Here is an 18,255-nt window from a genome sequence, read left to right as displayed (position 1 = left end):
GTAAAAAGCATTTTTGAATGCTGTAAGGAGCTCAAAACAAAGTAGTCCACGCCTAGCCTTTCACTGTACTGTTACTCTCCTTTCGATAATTATGCTGTATATAATAACCTACGGCAAGCACCTATCATCAGATTATAACACAACGAAAATAACAACAGGAGGCTTAAAAGTCTTGAAACACATATCAGTAAACTGCCCATTTCAGAAGCTTGGAAGTCTACCCGCGTGCTTGTATTTATCCTGCTGGGAATGTCTGCACCACAAACCCAAACTGACGGAATGTCAAGGCTCCTCTCTTCCCACTGAGGAGATCATGTGGCCTCTTCCTATTGTATCAACATGCTTTCATCACGGCAGACTGGAAAGAAACCGTGGTCTAGACTAACCACATGATCTGGGCATGTGACACTTTGCCGGTCCGATGTGGATCTTGCCCAGGGAGGATGACGCATTTTGGCAAGAGTCGCGGATCATCAGTAACATAGGAAGACATACCAGTTGCCCAAAGTTTTTTATCCTAGGGATAGAGAGCTTTCCAAAAGGAGGAGGGATATTAGGGATTCTATCTGCACACTTCCTTGTTAAGATTCTCGGATGGAAGGACTCTGGTTGAACAAAGAGTTTGTGGCAAAAAAAAAAAAAAAGACACGTGGCTCCACTCCCCTGGCATGTTGGCAGACAGTACAATGAACAAGGAGACCTTGCTTTGATCAAGCTCCCTCTGATGTGGATAAACTTGTTTTGGGGCTCTATCAAACTGTAAGGGTAGTGGGGGGTGGGGTAATACATCATAGGGGGGGAAATCCTGGCACTTAGAAAACTAGGTCTCAGGAATAAAAGTTAACCTACCCAAGTTTCTCTGTGTTGAGTTGTGTGGGGTTTTTTAATACAAGTTTATCGCCAGCACAAAAAGTAGATATTTACATCATTTTGGGAGAAAGGAGGGTATGGCTGCCTGTTTCATTGCCCAAGATACCCTGAATGTATGGGCTCCTTACTTTGTCAACCAGTGGCTGGTACTTCCAAGAGGAGATCCTCTTCGTGGTACAAAAACTGTTCATTTTCTCAATGAATATATTTGGAGGTAAATTCGGATTCCTGATCCCAGAATGCTTGTTTAAGGAACAGGTTTGCAGCACAGTTCCAGGTGCCTCTATCCAAGCAAACCACGGCCACACCTTGGCCTTGTTTATCAATTCACTAACCGCATTGATTGATTCACATGTTTAACAGAAGATCACTTCAGATGTAAAGTGTGTACTTGTACTTTGGGATGAAGAATTTGTTTTTGAGTACAAAGAAGAATTCCTGGAGCAGCCCTAATAGCAGCTAAGCTCATGACCTAATTCACCATTTATAGCTAGTTGGTAGGGGGAAGAACCTGAAGCAGTAGGTCAACAGCTGGCTTGTTTCAAGGACCTGCCAACATTTTTTTTTGCTCTGAAGATTGACGAACATTTGCTCATGACTGGTCTTCTCTCCTTTGAACTTGCGAACATCTGGTTTCCATTGCTCAGCAGCTTTGTAACGGGATTGCAGATGCCTCTTGCGGTATATACACTGCCTGGCAGGAGTGAAGCCATCTCTTGCTCACTTTCCATGCTTAGAGCAAGAGTCCTGCTGTGGTGGCAATTTTGCTTTCTTCTGCCATGAAACTTATACAGCTCCATTGACCACACAAGACACTGAAGATGTCTGAATTACAATAGCAGAGGATGCAGACGCAGTATGGGCTTTCCTATTCAAAGCTGTCTCGCACGGGGGTGTGCTCCTACTGTAAATCTTTGTATGCAAGTTTTGTGCATCTGCCTTTCAGCTTTGGACCTCTTGTTTACACAGGGTGTTTTTAGTAGTCATTTAATATAATTCTTTTTGTGTAATGTGCTAATTTTGGAGTTTTGTGGCCTTCCTCAAAACTGAATTTACAGATTAGGCAGGTTTGAGGTTGCATAGTATTCTCCTGAAAACTATAAGAGACTCTCGCAGGTTATTTTAGAATGTCCTGGGCAGACGATGGAATGGATTAGAACAATTTCCTTCTGTTTATGACTTTATTTAATGATAACCTGTGGGTGTAAATTGATAAAATAAAATTGGCAAGTTTTTTTTCCCCACGCAAAATCTGGTATTTAGTACAGGATTTAACTCTCAAGAGGTTCTGTTTTCATTAACAAAACATCTTCATTGATGTGGAATTTTGCATTTACAAAAGGCTCTAGTGCCAAAGAGCAAAGAATTTGTTTTGTGTATCTGCTTTTCGCCTTGGCAGTCAGCAGTTGGGCAAATGTGCACATCTCTTTGCTAACATGTGAGCAGAATGGGAAAGAGTTTGTCTTAGACTAAACAGCTATCAGGACGTGCGGTGAGACAGTTAGATGAAGGTTTCACCCCATGCTCTTTTGCAGCATGTGTTCACTGGATCCATCTGTCATCATGGGCAAAAAGGTTGTATATACTGGTCCAGTTGCCATGTGGACCAATATGAATTATTTTATTTTATAAATGTAATCTTATATTCTTACCCCTTCTATGAATAAAACACCCTGAAGGCAGTTCAAAAAGGCTAAAATTTACTGTAAAAGCACTATAAAATTCAACAGCACAAACACTCATCCAAATAAAATTTATCCTAAAATCCTGTTTGTTGGCCTTCCAGAAGACATAGGTAGCTGAGCAGCCTGCTGGTGTGCTATGAAGCTCTTGAGAAAGGGCGTTCCACAGTTAGAAGTAGTTGCTATCTCATGACAGGTCCATAATGCACCTTTGAGATATTCTTTTGCTGACTTAATTATATTCCCAGGCAGGGCTTTTTTCTGAGAAAAGAGGTGGTGGAACTCAGTGGGTTGCTCTCGGAGAAAATGGTCACATGGCTGGTGGCCCCACTCCCTGATCTCCAGACAGAGGGGAGTTGAGATTGCCCTCCGCGCCATATGGAGATCAGGGGGCGGGGCCACCAGCCATGTGACCATTTTCAAGAGGTTCTGGAACTCCGTTCCACTGTGTTCCCGCTGGAAAAAAGCCCTGTTCCCAGGCCTGCTTGAAATAGATAGCTAACTGGAAGCTAAAGGCTCTGGCATGCTGGGCCCTAAGGATTTATACAGAAAATGTGGCTTTTAGAAGAAAACAGTTTTAAAGGGTTTTTTCCCAGAGATCATTGGACCACAGGAGCACCTCCAAATTCAGTGCAAACACAGTTCAGTGTCTTACATATTTAGATATTTATACCCAACTTTTCTCTCCAATGGGGACCCAGAGTGGTTTATGACAGCGTTCTCCTTTCTTCCTTTTTATCCTCCTCATAACTATCACCACGTGACTTCAGTTAGGCTGAGGCGAGTGACTGCCTAAGGTCACCCAGTGAGCTTCCATGCCGGACTGGGGATTTGAACCTGCGTCTCCCAGATCCTAGTCCTACAATGAAAACGACACTCTGCTGGGTCTCTTGGGAAGATGATTCCCTGGAACACACACATCCATTCTTGAGGAGTGATTCCACCAGCCCATATTCTTGTCTCCAGAAAACCCACCTGTCCTTGACATCCTATTATGTTAAAAAATGAAGAACTTTCAAGTTTTGCAAAAACTCAATTATTGGGCTCAGAATAAAGCCCAATAAACTTCCATGAGTTTTGTTGATTTGCGTAGTTTTTTTCTTGCACAGATTTTTTTTTCCACTCCATAATTTCTGTTTCCATCACAATTCTTGGACTTTTGTTTAAGCACAGCATCTGAAAAGTCCTGCATCTATTTCATCTTACAAACCTTTCTAAAAGTTAGGCATTTAATATTCCTCCAATTTGTTGTATTCCAGCCTAGCTCTTTATTTTCATTAAGTAAAGCAGCAGTCGTCTACTTTGTAAGTTACTGTTGATCTTAACGTCGCTTCTTTATGGCTAGTATTGCTTTTAGGTAGGTTCCTTGAGTCTTGGGGTGAGAGTGAGATAAAGCGTGCAGCCAAAGTGTGAAACCAGATGCGAACTGGCAAAGAGCCACGGCACACCAGGAATTCTTTTGGTCCCCTCTGTCGGTGCATCGTTTGCCATGTTGAGTGACTTGTTCTTACACATTGGCATAATTGGGCTGTTTGTGTGACTCCCTTTCTTTCATGTTTTAGTCTTTTTATAAAGGAAAAGAATGTGTTGCCTGTGATCTCAATTTTCCTAGAGTTTCAGTAAACCTCTTTGCTTAAAAAGAACAGTAGGAATGTAAGTGTAAAGGATATTGTTGTCCGCTGGAGTCCAAAGATGAAAGAATCCCTTATTTCCTCCACATCCGTAAATCAAGCTTTACAAGTGATTTGAGCCATGTTGACATCTGTAGCATGTGGGAAAACTTGATGGCTTTTCTTTCATTACCTTATCACCATGTGCATAAGGAAGCTTTTCTTTTCAGCTTCACAGCTTAGATGCAGAGAGTCTGAATTCATTAGAGGGTTGCTTTAAGTTCATCAGATGTTTTGTTTCTTCTCTTTCTTTTGGGTCTACTTCCGAGGCATGTTTCCTACTCATGGGATCAAATATTTCCAAACATCACTCCATCCATTGGGGTGTCCATAGAATCATAGAGCAGACAGGGACTGGCATGTTACTGAGTATTCAGTGGGGGCCCACCGGCCAAATGCCACTCATTGTCTGTATGTCTTCCTCCCTTTTTCGCCCTTCACTTGGCGTGCAGTGGCAGCTGTCACAGTCTTGGTTGCCGTGCTTCTTTCTGCACAATGAGTGCCATAAGGAAGCGCTGAGGCTGCGACTGGGGTATTGGCAGACAACGTGAGCATCAGGTGTGTGGGCATAAGGGAAATGGATTAAACTAGTCTCTCAACTCTGCCCCCACCCCCAGGACAGCGCGTCAGAGGCCAGGTGGTGGCTGGTTCCATACTTCGACTGAATAAAACGTAGTCTGGACCAAACTCCATCTACATATTCTCTGTTTAAACCATCTTCTTCCAATAGCAGCATGCCAGAGCAAGACTGAGTGTGATGCTTCACGTGCCAGAGATATTTGAGAAATAGTTTAGCATAACAATCCAGTGAATAACTGGTGGAATGAGCAGCTTCGCAAAACGTGGTAGACCCTTTGCATGCATGTGTTTTAAAAGTTTGACCACTGCAAATAGTGTTTGGGTAAATTCGTAAGTGAGAAACCTAAACTCATGTTTTGTGGGAAGGCAGTGCTATCTAGGGTGGGAAAGGTTGCTATCCAGTCCGACTTCATTGCTGAACCCAATGAGATTTTCTCTCTCTTTTTTTCTTCTAAATGCAGACGTAAAGTCCACTGCAGAAACACTGAAGCCCACTTTGAAAAGTGAGGAGACCACCACACAGTTTCCCACCGATGAAGAAATCACGGAATGCAGCGATGGCTGTATGGAGAATGGAGGTATCTATTTATTCATTTAGTCATTAAGAAAATTTATATGCTACCTTTTCAGAGACCTGCTTGAGGCAAGATAAAATAAAATCATTAAAATAAACTGTTGAATCCCATAGTATAAACAGCACATCACAAAATTAAATTCCTATAGTAAGAGCAAGATCTGGGTCCAATAGCACCTTAAAAGACCAACTAGATTTCCAAGGTATGAATGGGAGCTCTGACTTTTGAGAGCTCATACTTTAGAAATCTAGTTAGTCTTTAAGGTGCTATAGGATCTAGATCTTGCTTTTTGACTGCATGCCAATGCGGCTACCCACCTGAAACTAACAACGTTCCTATATTTAGTCCTCTGTCCACATGTATACCATTGTACCATTTATTACTTAATATGTGGCATGCCGCTGATCATCATGTGAGTAGAACATAAGAAGAGCCCTGCTAGATCAGACACCTTGTCCATCTAATTGAGCATCTTATTTTACATAGATGCCATCAGTACTAGTGACAATCACTATGTCTAGTGGCAATGAATCCCACAATTTAATTTCTTGTTGAATAACTTCCTTTTATCTTTCCTGAATCTGTTGACCATCAAGGGTGAGAAACTCCCCATGGAATGCAGTTTTTCTGCAGTATAATGTGCTTGCCAACTCGCTCTTTAATCGGCCGGGCACACGGTACCTTCCCTACCTCGGACTGCCTCTTTCTTAGGCTGGCTGAGAGCCAGGCTCGAATTGCTTGAGATAAGCATTTAGCTCCTGAGCTGCAGTTCGACTGCTGCAGTTATATTGTTGTCAATAATGAGTTTGCAGCTAAGTGATCGCTCTTGTGTTTTTCCCACTCACTTCTTGGCCAAGGCTTGCAAAATGATATTACTAGTGACAGGCCAAGCTCTAGAGAGACTTGGTCAGAAGTCAGATCTTATTTAACGCTAAGGAGTGAGTGACTTCACAGAACGCTGCATTGATTTATTGCACTGTTAAAGGGGTTTTTTAAAAAAAAGAGGACAGGAGTTTGGACTGATGCTTAATGTGTGTGTGTGTGTGTGTGTGTGATATTCTTTTGAGCCATCTGAAGGCTGTATTGAGTCGGTTGTGATGATAGACTGCTTTTAATCAAGTGGTCTGGAACATCATTAGTTGTACAAACTACATTGACATCAGAGCAAACATTGAATTTGGATGTTGGAGATTTTAATGCAGGTGTGTATGTGTGTCCGCACTCCCTCACACATGCATAGGTATTTGCTCTGCAGAAATATTTTTCTGTGTGATAATATTTTAGTTGCAGTATTGCTTTAATTATGAAGTGAACATTGCAGGAATGTTTGTAAAAAAAGTGCAGTCTAACTATCAATTTGACAGTCCTGTAAGAGGGAAAGTTTCCTGTTAGAAACATTGAAAGCTCATATCTTGGATATCTAGTTGTTCTTTAAGGTGCCATTGGACCAGGATCTTGTTCTTCAACTGCAGACCAACACGGCTACCCACCTGAAACTAATAGTGTGTCTATATGTAGTTCTTTGCCCACATGTAAGCTGCCATACCATTTATTACAGCATAATCTAAGTCAAGCAGTAGTACTTTTAAAGGAAAATTTCAAGCACAAACAACTATAGTAGTGATAATTATGTGCCATCAGGTCACAACTGACTTACGGCAACCCCTGCTGGGGTTTTCAAGGCAAGAGATGAGCAGAGGCAGTTTGCATAGGGCGGCAGATCCTCTTCCGTGGTTTCCCATCTAAAGACTACCACGGCTGGCTCCTGTTTAAGCTGAGTTCGAACAAGCTCGGAATGCCGAACTGTTCAGGCTGCTCACCTAACAAAGCACAAATTCCTGTTTCGGATCAAAACAGAAGACAATGTTGTGAAGCTTAGGCATTCTGTGGGTATTTTGATATTAAAGCTTCAGGACCTAAATGGCTGATGGGGGGCACCCAACATAATACTGAATTTTAAATTCTTACTTGAGTACTGAACACTGTTTATAAATGTGCCACTGGGATTCTATTCCACAAAGACAGAAGTCACGCACCATCCCTAGCACATAAACCTGTGCCGTTTCTGATAGATGGATGAGGTCATATGACTGAGTGTTCCTGCATACAAGAAACAATCTCCACACAATAGATTCCTTCCTCTGTGCTTTTCTTATTTCATGCAAGTCCTCCAGAACATGATGTGGCAAGGGGAGAAGTCCAAGCAGCGTCTTATGATGGGGGCCTTGCTCCCCCTCCTGCCTTCCACCCCAGACCCCCATCACCTACTGGGCAGTGGACTGGCTTGGGAGGGGCTCTTCCTGGCATGGCCTGTGGGAAGGGGACCTCCTTCCCTTCTCAAGAGCCCAGCCTAGCAGGCTCCCATGAGTATCCCGTGGGCCTGGCATCCATGGGTCCATTGTCACCCTGTGATTCACCTGTAACAGAAGTGGAGGGGGCAAGAAGGGGGTAAGGGCAACCTGTGGCAACAGGGCCTAGTACGCAGGGGAGGGGGCAACGACCACTCACAGCCCTCCCAGGGAGATGAGCCAAGGGATGGGAATGCAAGCGCATGTGGGCAGCCATGCGCCAGCCCATGCCGCGCGGCCCTGTGTGCCTACCAGAGAGGGTCTCCAACCCCCGTGCCTCTGAGTACCGCTAGGACGAATTGAGACTTGGAGCTAAACTACAAGAGACGAATTACATGAGGGTGCACACGTGAAGGGAGTCACGATGTTAGCTGGGAAGCTGAGGTTTAAAAGAGAGTTCGTAAAGCTCTGTCAGTTACCCCTCTATGCAGAGCCCACAAAGATCGCTCCTCAGAGAGTTTGTTAATTTTCTCTGCGCCTCCCGAAGGCTCTGTCAGTTTCACCTCCGGGCTGCGCAGGTGATTGCCCCACGGTTTGGCCTGTCCGCTTCAGCGCATGCTCACGAGTGGGAATGCTGTGCCAGATGGTGGACTAACAGGGCTGGATGTCGGGGGTGCTGGAGCTGCACAGGTTCGGGGATGTTGGCAGCCCTCCGGGGGGGGGGGGCTGTACAGGCTCTGGTCGCTGCTGGAGTGGGCTCAGCAACTGGCTGGCCCTGAACTACATCAGAGTCCATCCTGTCCTCTGCCCCTGTTGGATGTAAGCCTGAGAAGTGATATGGGGGAAACGGAGTGCAGTTTGTCAGTGATGGCTATGGCACATGAGCTTCTTCATCCCAGTGGACCAGACCTGTTGCCTGTTGAGGTTACCAGAATGGGTCTCCTTGCGAGTTGGGGAAACAAGGAGAAAGCTGCGAGAGGCAGTAACAAGCGAGATCCTCCACCAATTTTTACCAGGTCCCCTCCCCGAGGAAACTAACGAGAAGGGTGTTTTTCCAAAACAAAAAGTATTTTTATTTATAGGGGAAACTCAAACACATAGCAAGAGGCAAATATGAAAATCACAGGCATACAGGAGTCCTAGGAGAGGCAGCGAGAAAACGGGAAATAGTTGTAGGATTTGGGTAATAGTTACCTATCAGAAGAGTAGAGAGGTCCGTGGAGATTGAGGGATAGGCTTTTAGTTAGGGTTGTAACCAATGGGAAGAAAGGAGATTGGAACGTCTGAGGGGAGTTATCTCAAGCGCCGTTCTTGTCCAAGAGCTGCACATTCTGAGGCTTGGGCGGGTGGGAGTCAGTGGCACCGAATCGCTCAGCATCCCAGTCACACGGCACGTGCCTTTCAGTCTCCTGACCAGGAGCCAGCAACATCTTGCCCTGCTGGGCAGCTGGCTTACTGTGGCATGAAGCGCATTAGTTAAGGCCTTGTGATTTCTTTCAGTCATAAGCAGCTATTAAAACGGCGGAGAGTTAGGCGGACTGCTCACAGTTGAGGGCAGTGGTGCAGTCTCAGGGCCCACGTTCACCTGTTCCGTAGGAGCCACAGAATCGGAACTCGGGCTATGCCACATTTTTCAGTAGCATAACATTATGCCAGTGCCAGAAGAACCACCTCTGGTAGAGGTTTAAGGAGCTGACTGGCTCTTGCCCACCCTCAGGATGCTTCCAGCTCAGCCTCATTTTCTACTAATGTGGTTTCTCTGCTGGCACAGCGTCCCACGGGCATATCCTTGGGATGCACCAGCATAACACAGGCTTCCCGTGCATCTTCACCTCAAGATTTAGGATTATGCTGAGATAATCTAGGAGCAATCCTGTAACATCAGCCCATAGGATCATCCCCTGGCCCCAGGTTTAGATTTGGAAGGGGTTCAACTTAGGGGTTCAAGAGTAGAACCAGGGACTAAGAACCAGACTCTTAAGAGAATTATTCTGACCTACTAAGTTTTCTATGTACAAGGAACTTTTTTTGTGCAAGGGAGAGTGCTTCCCCTCCTAATCTTGAAGGAGTGCAGAAACACGTTTGCCAGTGAAAAGGAAGCCTTACTCAGGACTTTACTGCAGAGCTGGTCACTACATTTCTCCTTGCTTTCACCCAAGAGCTCTTGATTCACGTTTAATCGCATGCTTAAGGCCAGGAGTTGATCGTTCAGATTGTTTTTCTTTGATTTAACTGTAATTTTCATTCTTGGAGCGTTACAAACAACTGTACTCATTTCTCTGGAGGGATTTATGGAAGTTTAAAGAAATACTTCTTTCCTCAGAAGCAAAATTAGATTAGATCGTAATTTGGAAGGAGTCATGTCTATGAATATTACACTATTATTTAATTGTTGTTATTTCTGGAGCCAGGAAAAGTTCTTTCCGTTTCTCTGCAAGTAGTTGCCTGATGACTATCATGTGGGCCGCTGACCTCGTATTATCTTTCCAGACTTGACGGTTTAAAAATGTCCTCCTCATTCAGAAAAGCTCGGAAGAGGCTGCAGCCTTAATTGTTCTTCCTGGTTAGGAATGATTCCCAAAATTATTCCTCAGAAGGACTTTTTTGCTCTCACTTTGTCTGCTGATCTTTCCTTTAAAGTCTTGTTTGTTTACTGTATTTATAAAATTTATACCCTGCCTTTCTGCCTTCATCAGCGTCACCAAGGCAGCTCACAGGTAAAATGAGCATTATAAAAACACATCTGAAAAACCATTGAAACCAAACCAAAAGTCACCATCAAAACGATTAAAATTAAACTTCCTTTCCTTTTTTTTTGATCATCTACTCTTGGCACCACCACAGATGAGTATAGCACAGCTCAAGTGTACGGCAAATACTTCTTGATAGATAAAATGTACTTCATGGCGAAGGTACTGGTTGGAAGGCTGGAGACATGGTGTGCCTTCGTTTCTGCTCGCCTAGGTGAAGGACGGACATAAGTTCATTTTAATGATTCAGACCGTAAGATTGATCCTCACAAGTGGCTGAAACTTGAGACTTGTTAAAAGTATCCTGGAGCAGAAAGAGAGAGAGGCCATGGACGCAGGCCCAAGCCTCTTCCCGCTTGCTTAGCTATTTATGATTTGTCAGGTATGTTCGTTAGTGTTGCTCTGTGGCTAGCTTTTCTTTGATCCTCTTTTATGTTCTTTCGTTCTTGTTACAAGATTTCCAGCTCCCTGTAGGATTCAACTGTAACTTTGATCTTCTTGGAGACCTTTGTGGTTGGACGCATGATGCATCTACAGGATTTACTTGGAATTTCCATTCCAGAAACACCTGGACTAGCCATGTGGGACCAGGAATCGGGGCCTACCCAGGTAAGCCCATTTATGTTTTTCCAGATGCATTTTTGAGCTTTCTTTATCCAGTGCAAGATGTATTTATTCAGGTAGGAGGGCTGTACAGAAAGGAAGTAAAGAGATAGGGCCCATAGATGTGACTACTGAGTGCTACTATCATACTGTCTTTTGCTTGGGTAATTCTGTGTTGTTTAATATGTCAGTCTTAGAATTGCTTATACTCTGTTTCAGCATTTCTTCAACTCTGTATTGGATTTCTGCTGGCTTTAAGTCTTTGCAAATGTACATTTATATACCCTGTTGCATTGTTTATTGAAATTCCCTTGAAATTTACTGTACTAACTCACATTGTGTAATCCGCCTTAAGTCTCAATGAGAAAGGTAGACTATAAATAACATAAATAAAAATAAATGTGCAGAAGGAAAGATACACCGTGCATAATGCACCTGCTTGTTCGTTCAACATATTTTACCCTTCCTCTCAGTTCCCAAGGCAGCTAATGACAGGTGAAACCTAAATTTTTAAAACATCCGTTCCAACTGAAAGAATAATGTAAAGAACAATAAAGCACCATGAATTTGGAATTATGTGACAGATTACTAAAGCACCCTTTAAGAAACGTAACCTGTGTTGAAAACTCCACAATTATGGAGTCTTTATTAGGAGTTCCATTATAGGTTTTTTTAAAAAAAGGATAGGAAGGAAGGTGGTTTAGAAACGCACATTTAGAAAACGCACACAGTACAGCCATCCTGGGGAATCGCGTTTGATGGCTCACCCATTTTAAAAAGTAAGCGGAAAGCCCATATGGCAAGGAGGAGATTAGGACAGAACTCTTGTGTCTAATGTTTCCACCCACGCGGAGTTTCTCTCATGAGGGAGCCTTCATATGTGCCATTTGCTCCCCATTGGGATCAATTGGATGATTGCTTCCGAGGGGACAGTCCTGTGAGATTGTTTTCTGTATGTTTCAGTCGGTTCTGAGATATCCAGCTAGCAAACCTGACGCTGAGTTTGCCAAGTCTTAGAAAAGGTTGGACCTCATTTGAATCTTGGCCCATGTGACTTGACACATGTTATGTTTTATCTCCTCTACTTTCATCCCCACTTTCACACATGGGGTATATATTGCTTGGGAAGGCCTTCCGCTGTTCTGCTGTGCTTTTTTTGACTTTGGTCCCTGGGGCTAGAACTCACATGGGAACGTGCAAGATGACACCTGTGGCTTGCATGTCATACTTCCAACAGTTCGGCAGAGATTAGAGGATTGTCGTCTTAGAAAAGGAACACTGGGATCCTCAGGATTTTGTGAAGTAAGACCCACACAAAATGAATCTTTGCACGGCTTTGCATCCAAGGAGCAGCTGTGGCTCAGAGATGGAGCACATGTCTTGCCTCCCTGGATCAATCCCCAGCACCTTCAGTTAAGGATTTCAGGTAACAGGAAAGACCCTAGAGAGAATCTGCCAATCAGAGTAGATGATGGTTAGTCACATGGACCAACAGCCTGACTTGGTAGCCGGCAGCTTCTTGTATGTTCATGTAAGAGGTCTAGTTTCCCTGTATCTCATCGCAACGAGTCCTGAAACTAGTGCACTTAAATGGGACAGGTCAGGCAAGGTTCGCTGCTTTCTGAGAAACGTTTGTCTGTACTTACTCATTTCCAGGGCTTTTTTTCAGGGGGAACTCGGGAACAGAGTTCCGGAACCTCCTGAAAATGGTCACATGGCTGGTGGCCCCGCCCCCTGATCTCCAGACAGAGGGGAGTTGAGACTGCCCTCCGCGCCGCTTGGCGGCGCAGAGGGCAATCTCAACTCCCCTCTGTCTGGAGATCAGGGGGTGGGGCCACCGGTCATGTGACCATTTTCTCCGAGGGCAACCCACTGAGTTCCACCACCTCTTTCCCCAGAAAAAAAGGCCTGGTTCTGAAGGTCCTTATGGGGCATTGACCAGACTTGTTGGGCCTCTTCATTGCCCCCTGCAAACACTCGCAGCTTGACCCTGCAGCTCGATGCTGCAAGGGATGATCAATAATATCGGGCAAACCGTCTTTCTAGGAAGCCTGTCCCCCATCACTGACTTTCTCATTCATTAAGTGGCCCCTGATAAGCTTCCAAACATCACCTTGGTTACCTGGAACACTGACAACCCTTTGTTTACAGCGCTGCCGTTAGCTCCGAATGTTCTTTTTGGTGGAGTGTAAAGAGACCGATTCTCTAAATCCTCCGTGCTTCTGGGTGGGTCAGCCTCCCAGTGCAGATGGGATCTAGTGCCATATGCTTTGGAGGTGGGGGAGGGTCCAGTGTGCTGAACTGGAGCCCTGCGAAAGTCCCCCACGGAGGCCTTCTTCTACAATCATTTCTAATGTTTTCTGGGAGTCATTGCTGCGCCACATTACCTATTAAAACACGTCATGCCACTGGATCAGTCATGAAAGTAAATGAATAGATGAAACCATAGACCATAGATAGATTCTGGACAGTTGCCACTGCAGGATGAACCAAGAGAAAGTTGCATAGATTGGTGTACTGTGGCCCCGTACCTGCGTAGGTTTTCTTGCTTCTGGAAATTATTTCTGTGGGCTGCCAAGTGTCATGCCTGAAGCAACCGAGCAGCTTACAAAATAAGTCTGGTACAGAAAGGAACGTGAGTCGCCCGGGCATCTCGTTTATATCTTGAGTTGACACGGGGTCATGGAGTCTACGAGGGAGCCCAGGATGGGGGAGAAACATTTTCATATTTCAAGTGTTTATCTCTTCAGCATTTAGAGTGCTTTAGAAGATTAATATCAGAGGATGACTGGAGCCTCAGGCAACAGGAGAGAACACTTAGAGCCGGCCTCAGACTTCATCGCCCTCCCCAGCTCATCCGCCGTAATAATGTTTAATTAATATAATAAGCCTCCTGCAAGTAGGCAAAAATTACTTATTTTTTATAACTCAGACTCAATTTTTCATTCCATTTCCTCTCCCCTGACACTTCTTATAATTAATTGTCCTCCCCCCTTCTTCTTAAGCACCATGTCTGCATGTGTTTTGTAAAGAAGCAATTTGCTTTAGATTACTTACGTACAGATTAACCATTCCCTGTGACTCAGCCCATGTAGGCCTCCATTGCATGTGGAGCAAAACTTCAGGCACCCGGTTCAACACCCATTGGGTGATATTTTGTTTCTATATAATACATGGGGGTGCTGAGCACCTTTGCAGGAGAAACACCCTCGATCCAGAATGTTAGCCCCGATGCTCTCATCTCCCCCACCCCTGCCATATTCCCTCCCCCCCCCCCAATCTCACTAGATGCTCAAGCCAGTATTGAAGGAAGGAGCGTGCAGACTCCAGAGGAGCTTTAAAATATACATTCACAAGACAGTGCAGTGCTGAAGCAGGGAGCTGTGTCATGAATAACCGTCACTAACAATATCCATTACTGGCCTTGACACGGGCATCTATTTCTGTGGTGCTTGCACAGCAGAACTCCTCAATGGATTGCTCCCAAAAACATTACTCAGATTTTTCAGTGAAAGACATGATATGTGGACGGCTATGTCATACCTTATATCGTAATGCGTTTGTGGAAGCCGTGCCAGGAACAGTGCATACATCAGAGAGATGGGAGTTTCGAAAACAAAAAAAACTGGAATGGATTTTTTTTTTTTTAGTGCAGCAGGACTGGGAGGACCAAAATCACACATACATTGAAAAGTGAAGGAAAGTTGAAACATTTCTGTAAATCAGGCTTCCTGGCCTGTCAGTTGATTTATTCACAAATCTGATATAAGCATATCTCAAACTACCTTTCTGTCTCTCACATGTGTGAGAACCCTAACCAAGTGTGAGAAGAGGGCCTGCAGAGTGCTGTACTCAGCATTTTTGCATTTCGTCTCTGACTTCCGCCCAGTATTGAGGACAGAGTCTTGACAGAGTCCTAACACAGTGTCAATGTGAGGATGGACAAGGAATGGAGAACTTGCTTGTTGGGGTGGGGTAGGATTGTTGGAGAAGAACTGCATTTTGAGAAGCTAGTCAAAACGGAATAGAGGAAAGGACAAGGGTCTCTGGGCAATTTTAAATTAGCAAGAGTGGGTGGGGCAGTCTTAAATTCTAAAAAGGGAAGTGCTGCAGTTGTAAGACAATAATGCTCTTTGCCTTGTTGCCCTGCATCCTTAAGTATATACCTGGAAGCCATAGCTCTGTATGTGGAGAAGGTATAATAAATTCAGCGGGGAGGAACGTGCATTCTCCATATGCACAGAGAGTCTTTTTTGTCCTGGTACCAAAAACTTACGAGCCAAGGCACAACTGAAGCCTGGACAATCTACATGCAGAAACAAGCATTTCTGTGTGGATCAAAAGCCTGGACATACATTCAAGGGCTCTCTGCAGGACTGGAAGGAGTCTTACAGCCAGCATCCCAAATTGTAGTTTATGGTGCTTTTGCCCCACACCTGCGCCTCCAGGCAAATGGCTGCCCTAATCTTGTATTGAAGAGAAGGTGCTAATTTCTTCCCCCTCACTGGCAGTTTTCCAGAAGAGGCTGGATGTATACTTGTCAGAGATGCTTTAGGCTGATCCTGCACTGGGCAGGGGGTTGGACTAGATGGTCTGTATGGCCCCTTCCAACTCTGTGATTCTATGATTCTGGTACATCAAAATCAACAAGGCCTGGCTGGCCATCCTTCTAGCAAGGCTTTGCATTCTTCCCTGCATTCTCTACCTGTGGTCTTGGGACTTGCATGGTTTTATTTGTTAAAAAAAATAGCCCTCAGTTTGTTTTGCTAGGTGACCATTACGGCACACAATTCTTACAGTTGTTCGTCTCATGAGAAGTCTCTGTAGATTGTGATCTTCAAGGTGATCCCTGCCTGTCCCACCCCCACCCCCCAACTATCATAATTCATTTGCTTCATTTCCTTTTACTTGCTCGCTTGCAGAAGATGTCAGTTAAATGGAGTCTTCAGGCTAGAAAGGGGATATGCGTACTTAAAAGTAGGAATGGAGCAGGGGCCTTTTCGGCTCTGCTATCTCTTCTTGAACTGTAGGCGCCTAAGACCTTCCGCAAACGTAGCCTGCGTTCTGGGACTGAGCTATATCCTGGCCCTGGCAGCCGTTCAGTAAGGAATGGAACTGAATGGAACTGAGCCGGTGGGCAAGAGTATTGTTCACACTTGCTACAGGATGCGATTAGAGACAGCATGCATTTCTCTGGCCATGCAACACAGGGATCCTCTGTAGCCTGCTTGTGTTCTCGAGGACTCTGCATCCCAGGTGATGGTGGTGATCCCAGTCGTATGTTCTTATAAGTACTAAGACTTGGGCGGGGGGGGGGGGGAGATTTCGCAAAAAGGATGTTGCCGTTCCTGATGCCTGTGAGATGGGCAGTGTGTTACTGTTGCTATGATGCTGCCTTAAACTCCTCTTGGAAGTCCCATACGTCTTCCATACCTTTGCAGGAAGATCAGGTACACTTCCAGTAAGAGGCCAGGGGCTTTAGAGTACTCCCACCCAGCCACCCACATTAACGCTCTTGAGTATACACCTCATAGTTGGTCCGTAGGGCACGAAGATACTTCTGGGTCTCTTGTTTTAAGAAATGAAAAGGGAAGTGTCTTTCTTTTTGCATTGCACTTGTGTGCTGATATCCTCACCGTAAGTAATGTAGTGCAGAGGTTAGTGTCAGATCTGAGAGACCCAGGTTCGAATCCCCACGCTGCCATGGAAGCTTGCTGGGTGGCCTGGGGCCAGTCACTCACTTTGAGCCTAACCTCACTTGCAGAGCAGTTGTGAGGATAAAGCAGGGGAGATGAGAACGATGTAATCTAAGAGTAGGTAGGAAGGAAGGAAGGAAGGAAGGAAGGAAGGAAGGAAGGAAGGAAGGAAGGAAGGAAGGAAGGGACGGACGGACGGACGGACGGACGGACTGACGGACTGACGGACACAGCAGGAGCAGGAGCAGCTCGGGATGCCTCCGTCGGGGCTCACTCACACACTGATGGCCCCGTAGGAAGTGAAGACTGAGCCACACAGCCTCAGGCTCCTGAGAGAGGTGGCTGGACACAGCAGACAGGCCAGCGATGTTTCCCATGCAGGGGGAGGGGCGCAACAGCCGGTAGCATCATCAGCCGGCACCGGAGCCATCCCTGCACTGCAGACACCAAGCCCCAGCCCTGTCCCACAGCAGCTAAAGCATGCCAGGGAAGCCCGGGAGAGGGTGGGCAGGCAGCATCATTGAGGGGAGAGGTTTGGGCTGAGCCTGGTTCCTGGGGTGGTCCAACCAGATGGTGGCATGGGCCCAGAGAGAGGTCTGCAGGACTGGGGCCATACTCTGGACCAGTTGATGCTCTAACCCCCAGCCCTGGTCGTCATTCACGCCTTCGGGGTGGGGCCAGAAAGGTGGGCCTGGAGCAAATTCAGAGAGAGGGTGGAATATAAAAGGGGTTCTAGTAGCATTCCCCGGTGCCTTGGCAAACATGCAGTGTGTGAGCTTCCGGCCAGGTGTGATGATGTCACTTCCTGAAGAGACATCATCGTACTGGTCCTGCATGAAGTGCAGGAGTGCTACTGTGGCCAGCGCGATGGTGTTGCTTCTGGAAGTGATGCCATTACATGCTGGGCTGGAGCACGTATGCACAAAGAAATTGAAGCCCAGTAAGTACCACCCATCTTTGGCCAGTTGCCAGGAAGACCTGGAAACCTTAGGTTCCAGTAAATATACCAAGGAGGAGGGAGGAGCGCCAGGCCAGAGCTCCAAGGGAAGAAAGCAAAGAGGGAACAAGGGTGACAGAACCCCCAGTCCCAGTGCCCTTCCGGTTTGAGGCCTGGGGAGACCCACATGATGGGGCACTGCAGACAGAAGTTGGGCATCAGGTTCCCCTACAGAGGCATCTCACATGTACCCCTCTTTTTAAGATCCTCTCATAATGTCCAAGCTGGAGAATAAAGAGTTGCACACTCCTGGGTCCTTCTGAGGCTTTTCAGCTCACTCCTTTCCGTACATTCAAATGAGCCTGGGGTGGGGAGGACCATCTAGAGTTCTCCAGTGGCCCTTTCCAAATAGGCCTTTGGGCAATGGAACGGCGCTGTTTTGTAATCTCAGGCAGGGATCCCTGACCTCTCAGAGCCTTCTGGCACACTTGGCACCCTGACAGTGTGGTGGGCACAGCCACAGGCTGGCTGCCCCATTACAGCTGCTTCAGGAGACGGAGGCAGCCCCAAAATGGCTGCTGCAGCTTTCCTTCAGTCACACAGTG

The 18,255-nt window shown here is 45.8% G+C and overlaps 1 protein-coding gene across 3 annotated transcripts in view; it reads left to right on the top strand.

Moving 5' to 3' along the window:
* Positions 1–18,255, top strand: part of NRP2 (neuropilin 2) — a 254,599-nt gene that overhangs the window by 149,325 nt on the left and 87,019 nt on the right. For all 3 annotated transcript variants that reach the window (XM_054970181.1, XM_054970184.1, XM_054970183.1), the window contains exons 11-12: positions 5,263–5,379; positions 10,871–11,023. In XM_054970181.1, coding sequence (XP_054826156.1) covers positions 5,263–5,379; positions 10,871–11,023 — 270 coding nt within the window. The remainder of the gene's footprint in view (positions 1–5,262; positions 5,380–10,870; positions 11,024–18,255) is intronic.

This window comes from Eublepharis macularius, chromosome 2 (genome assembly GCF_028583425.1).
Source record: "Eublepharis macularius isolate TG4126 chromosome 2, MPM_Emac_v1.0, whole genome shotgun sequence".
NCBI lineage: Eukaryota > Metazoa > Chordata > Lepidosauria > Squamata > Eublepharidae > Eublepharis > Eublepharis macularius.
The sequence above is the reverse complement of the archived record's forward strand: the minus strand, read 5'-3'. Positions and strand labels throughout refer to the sequence as shown.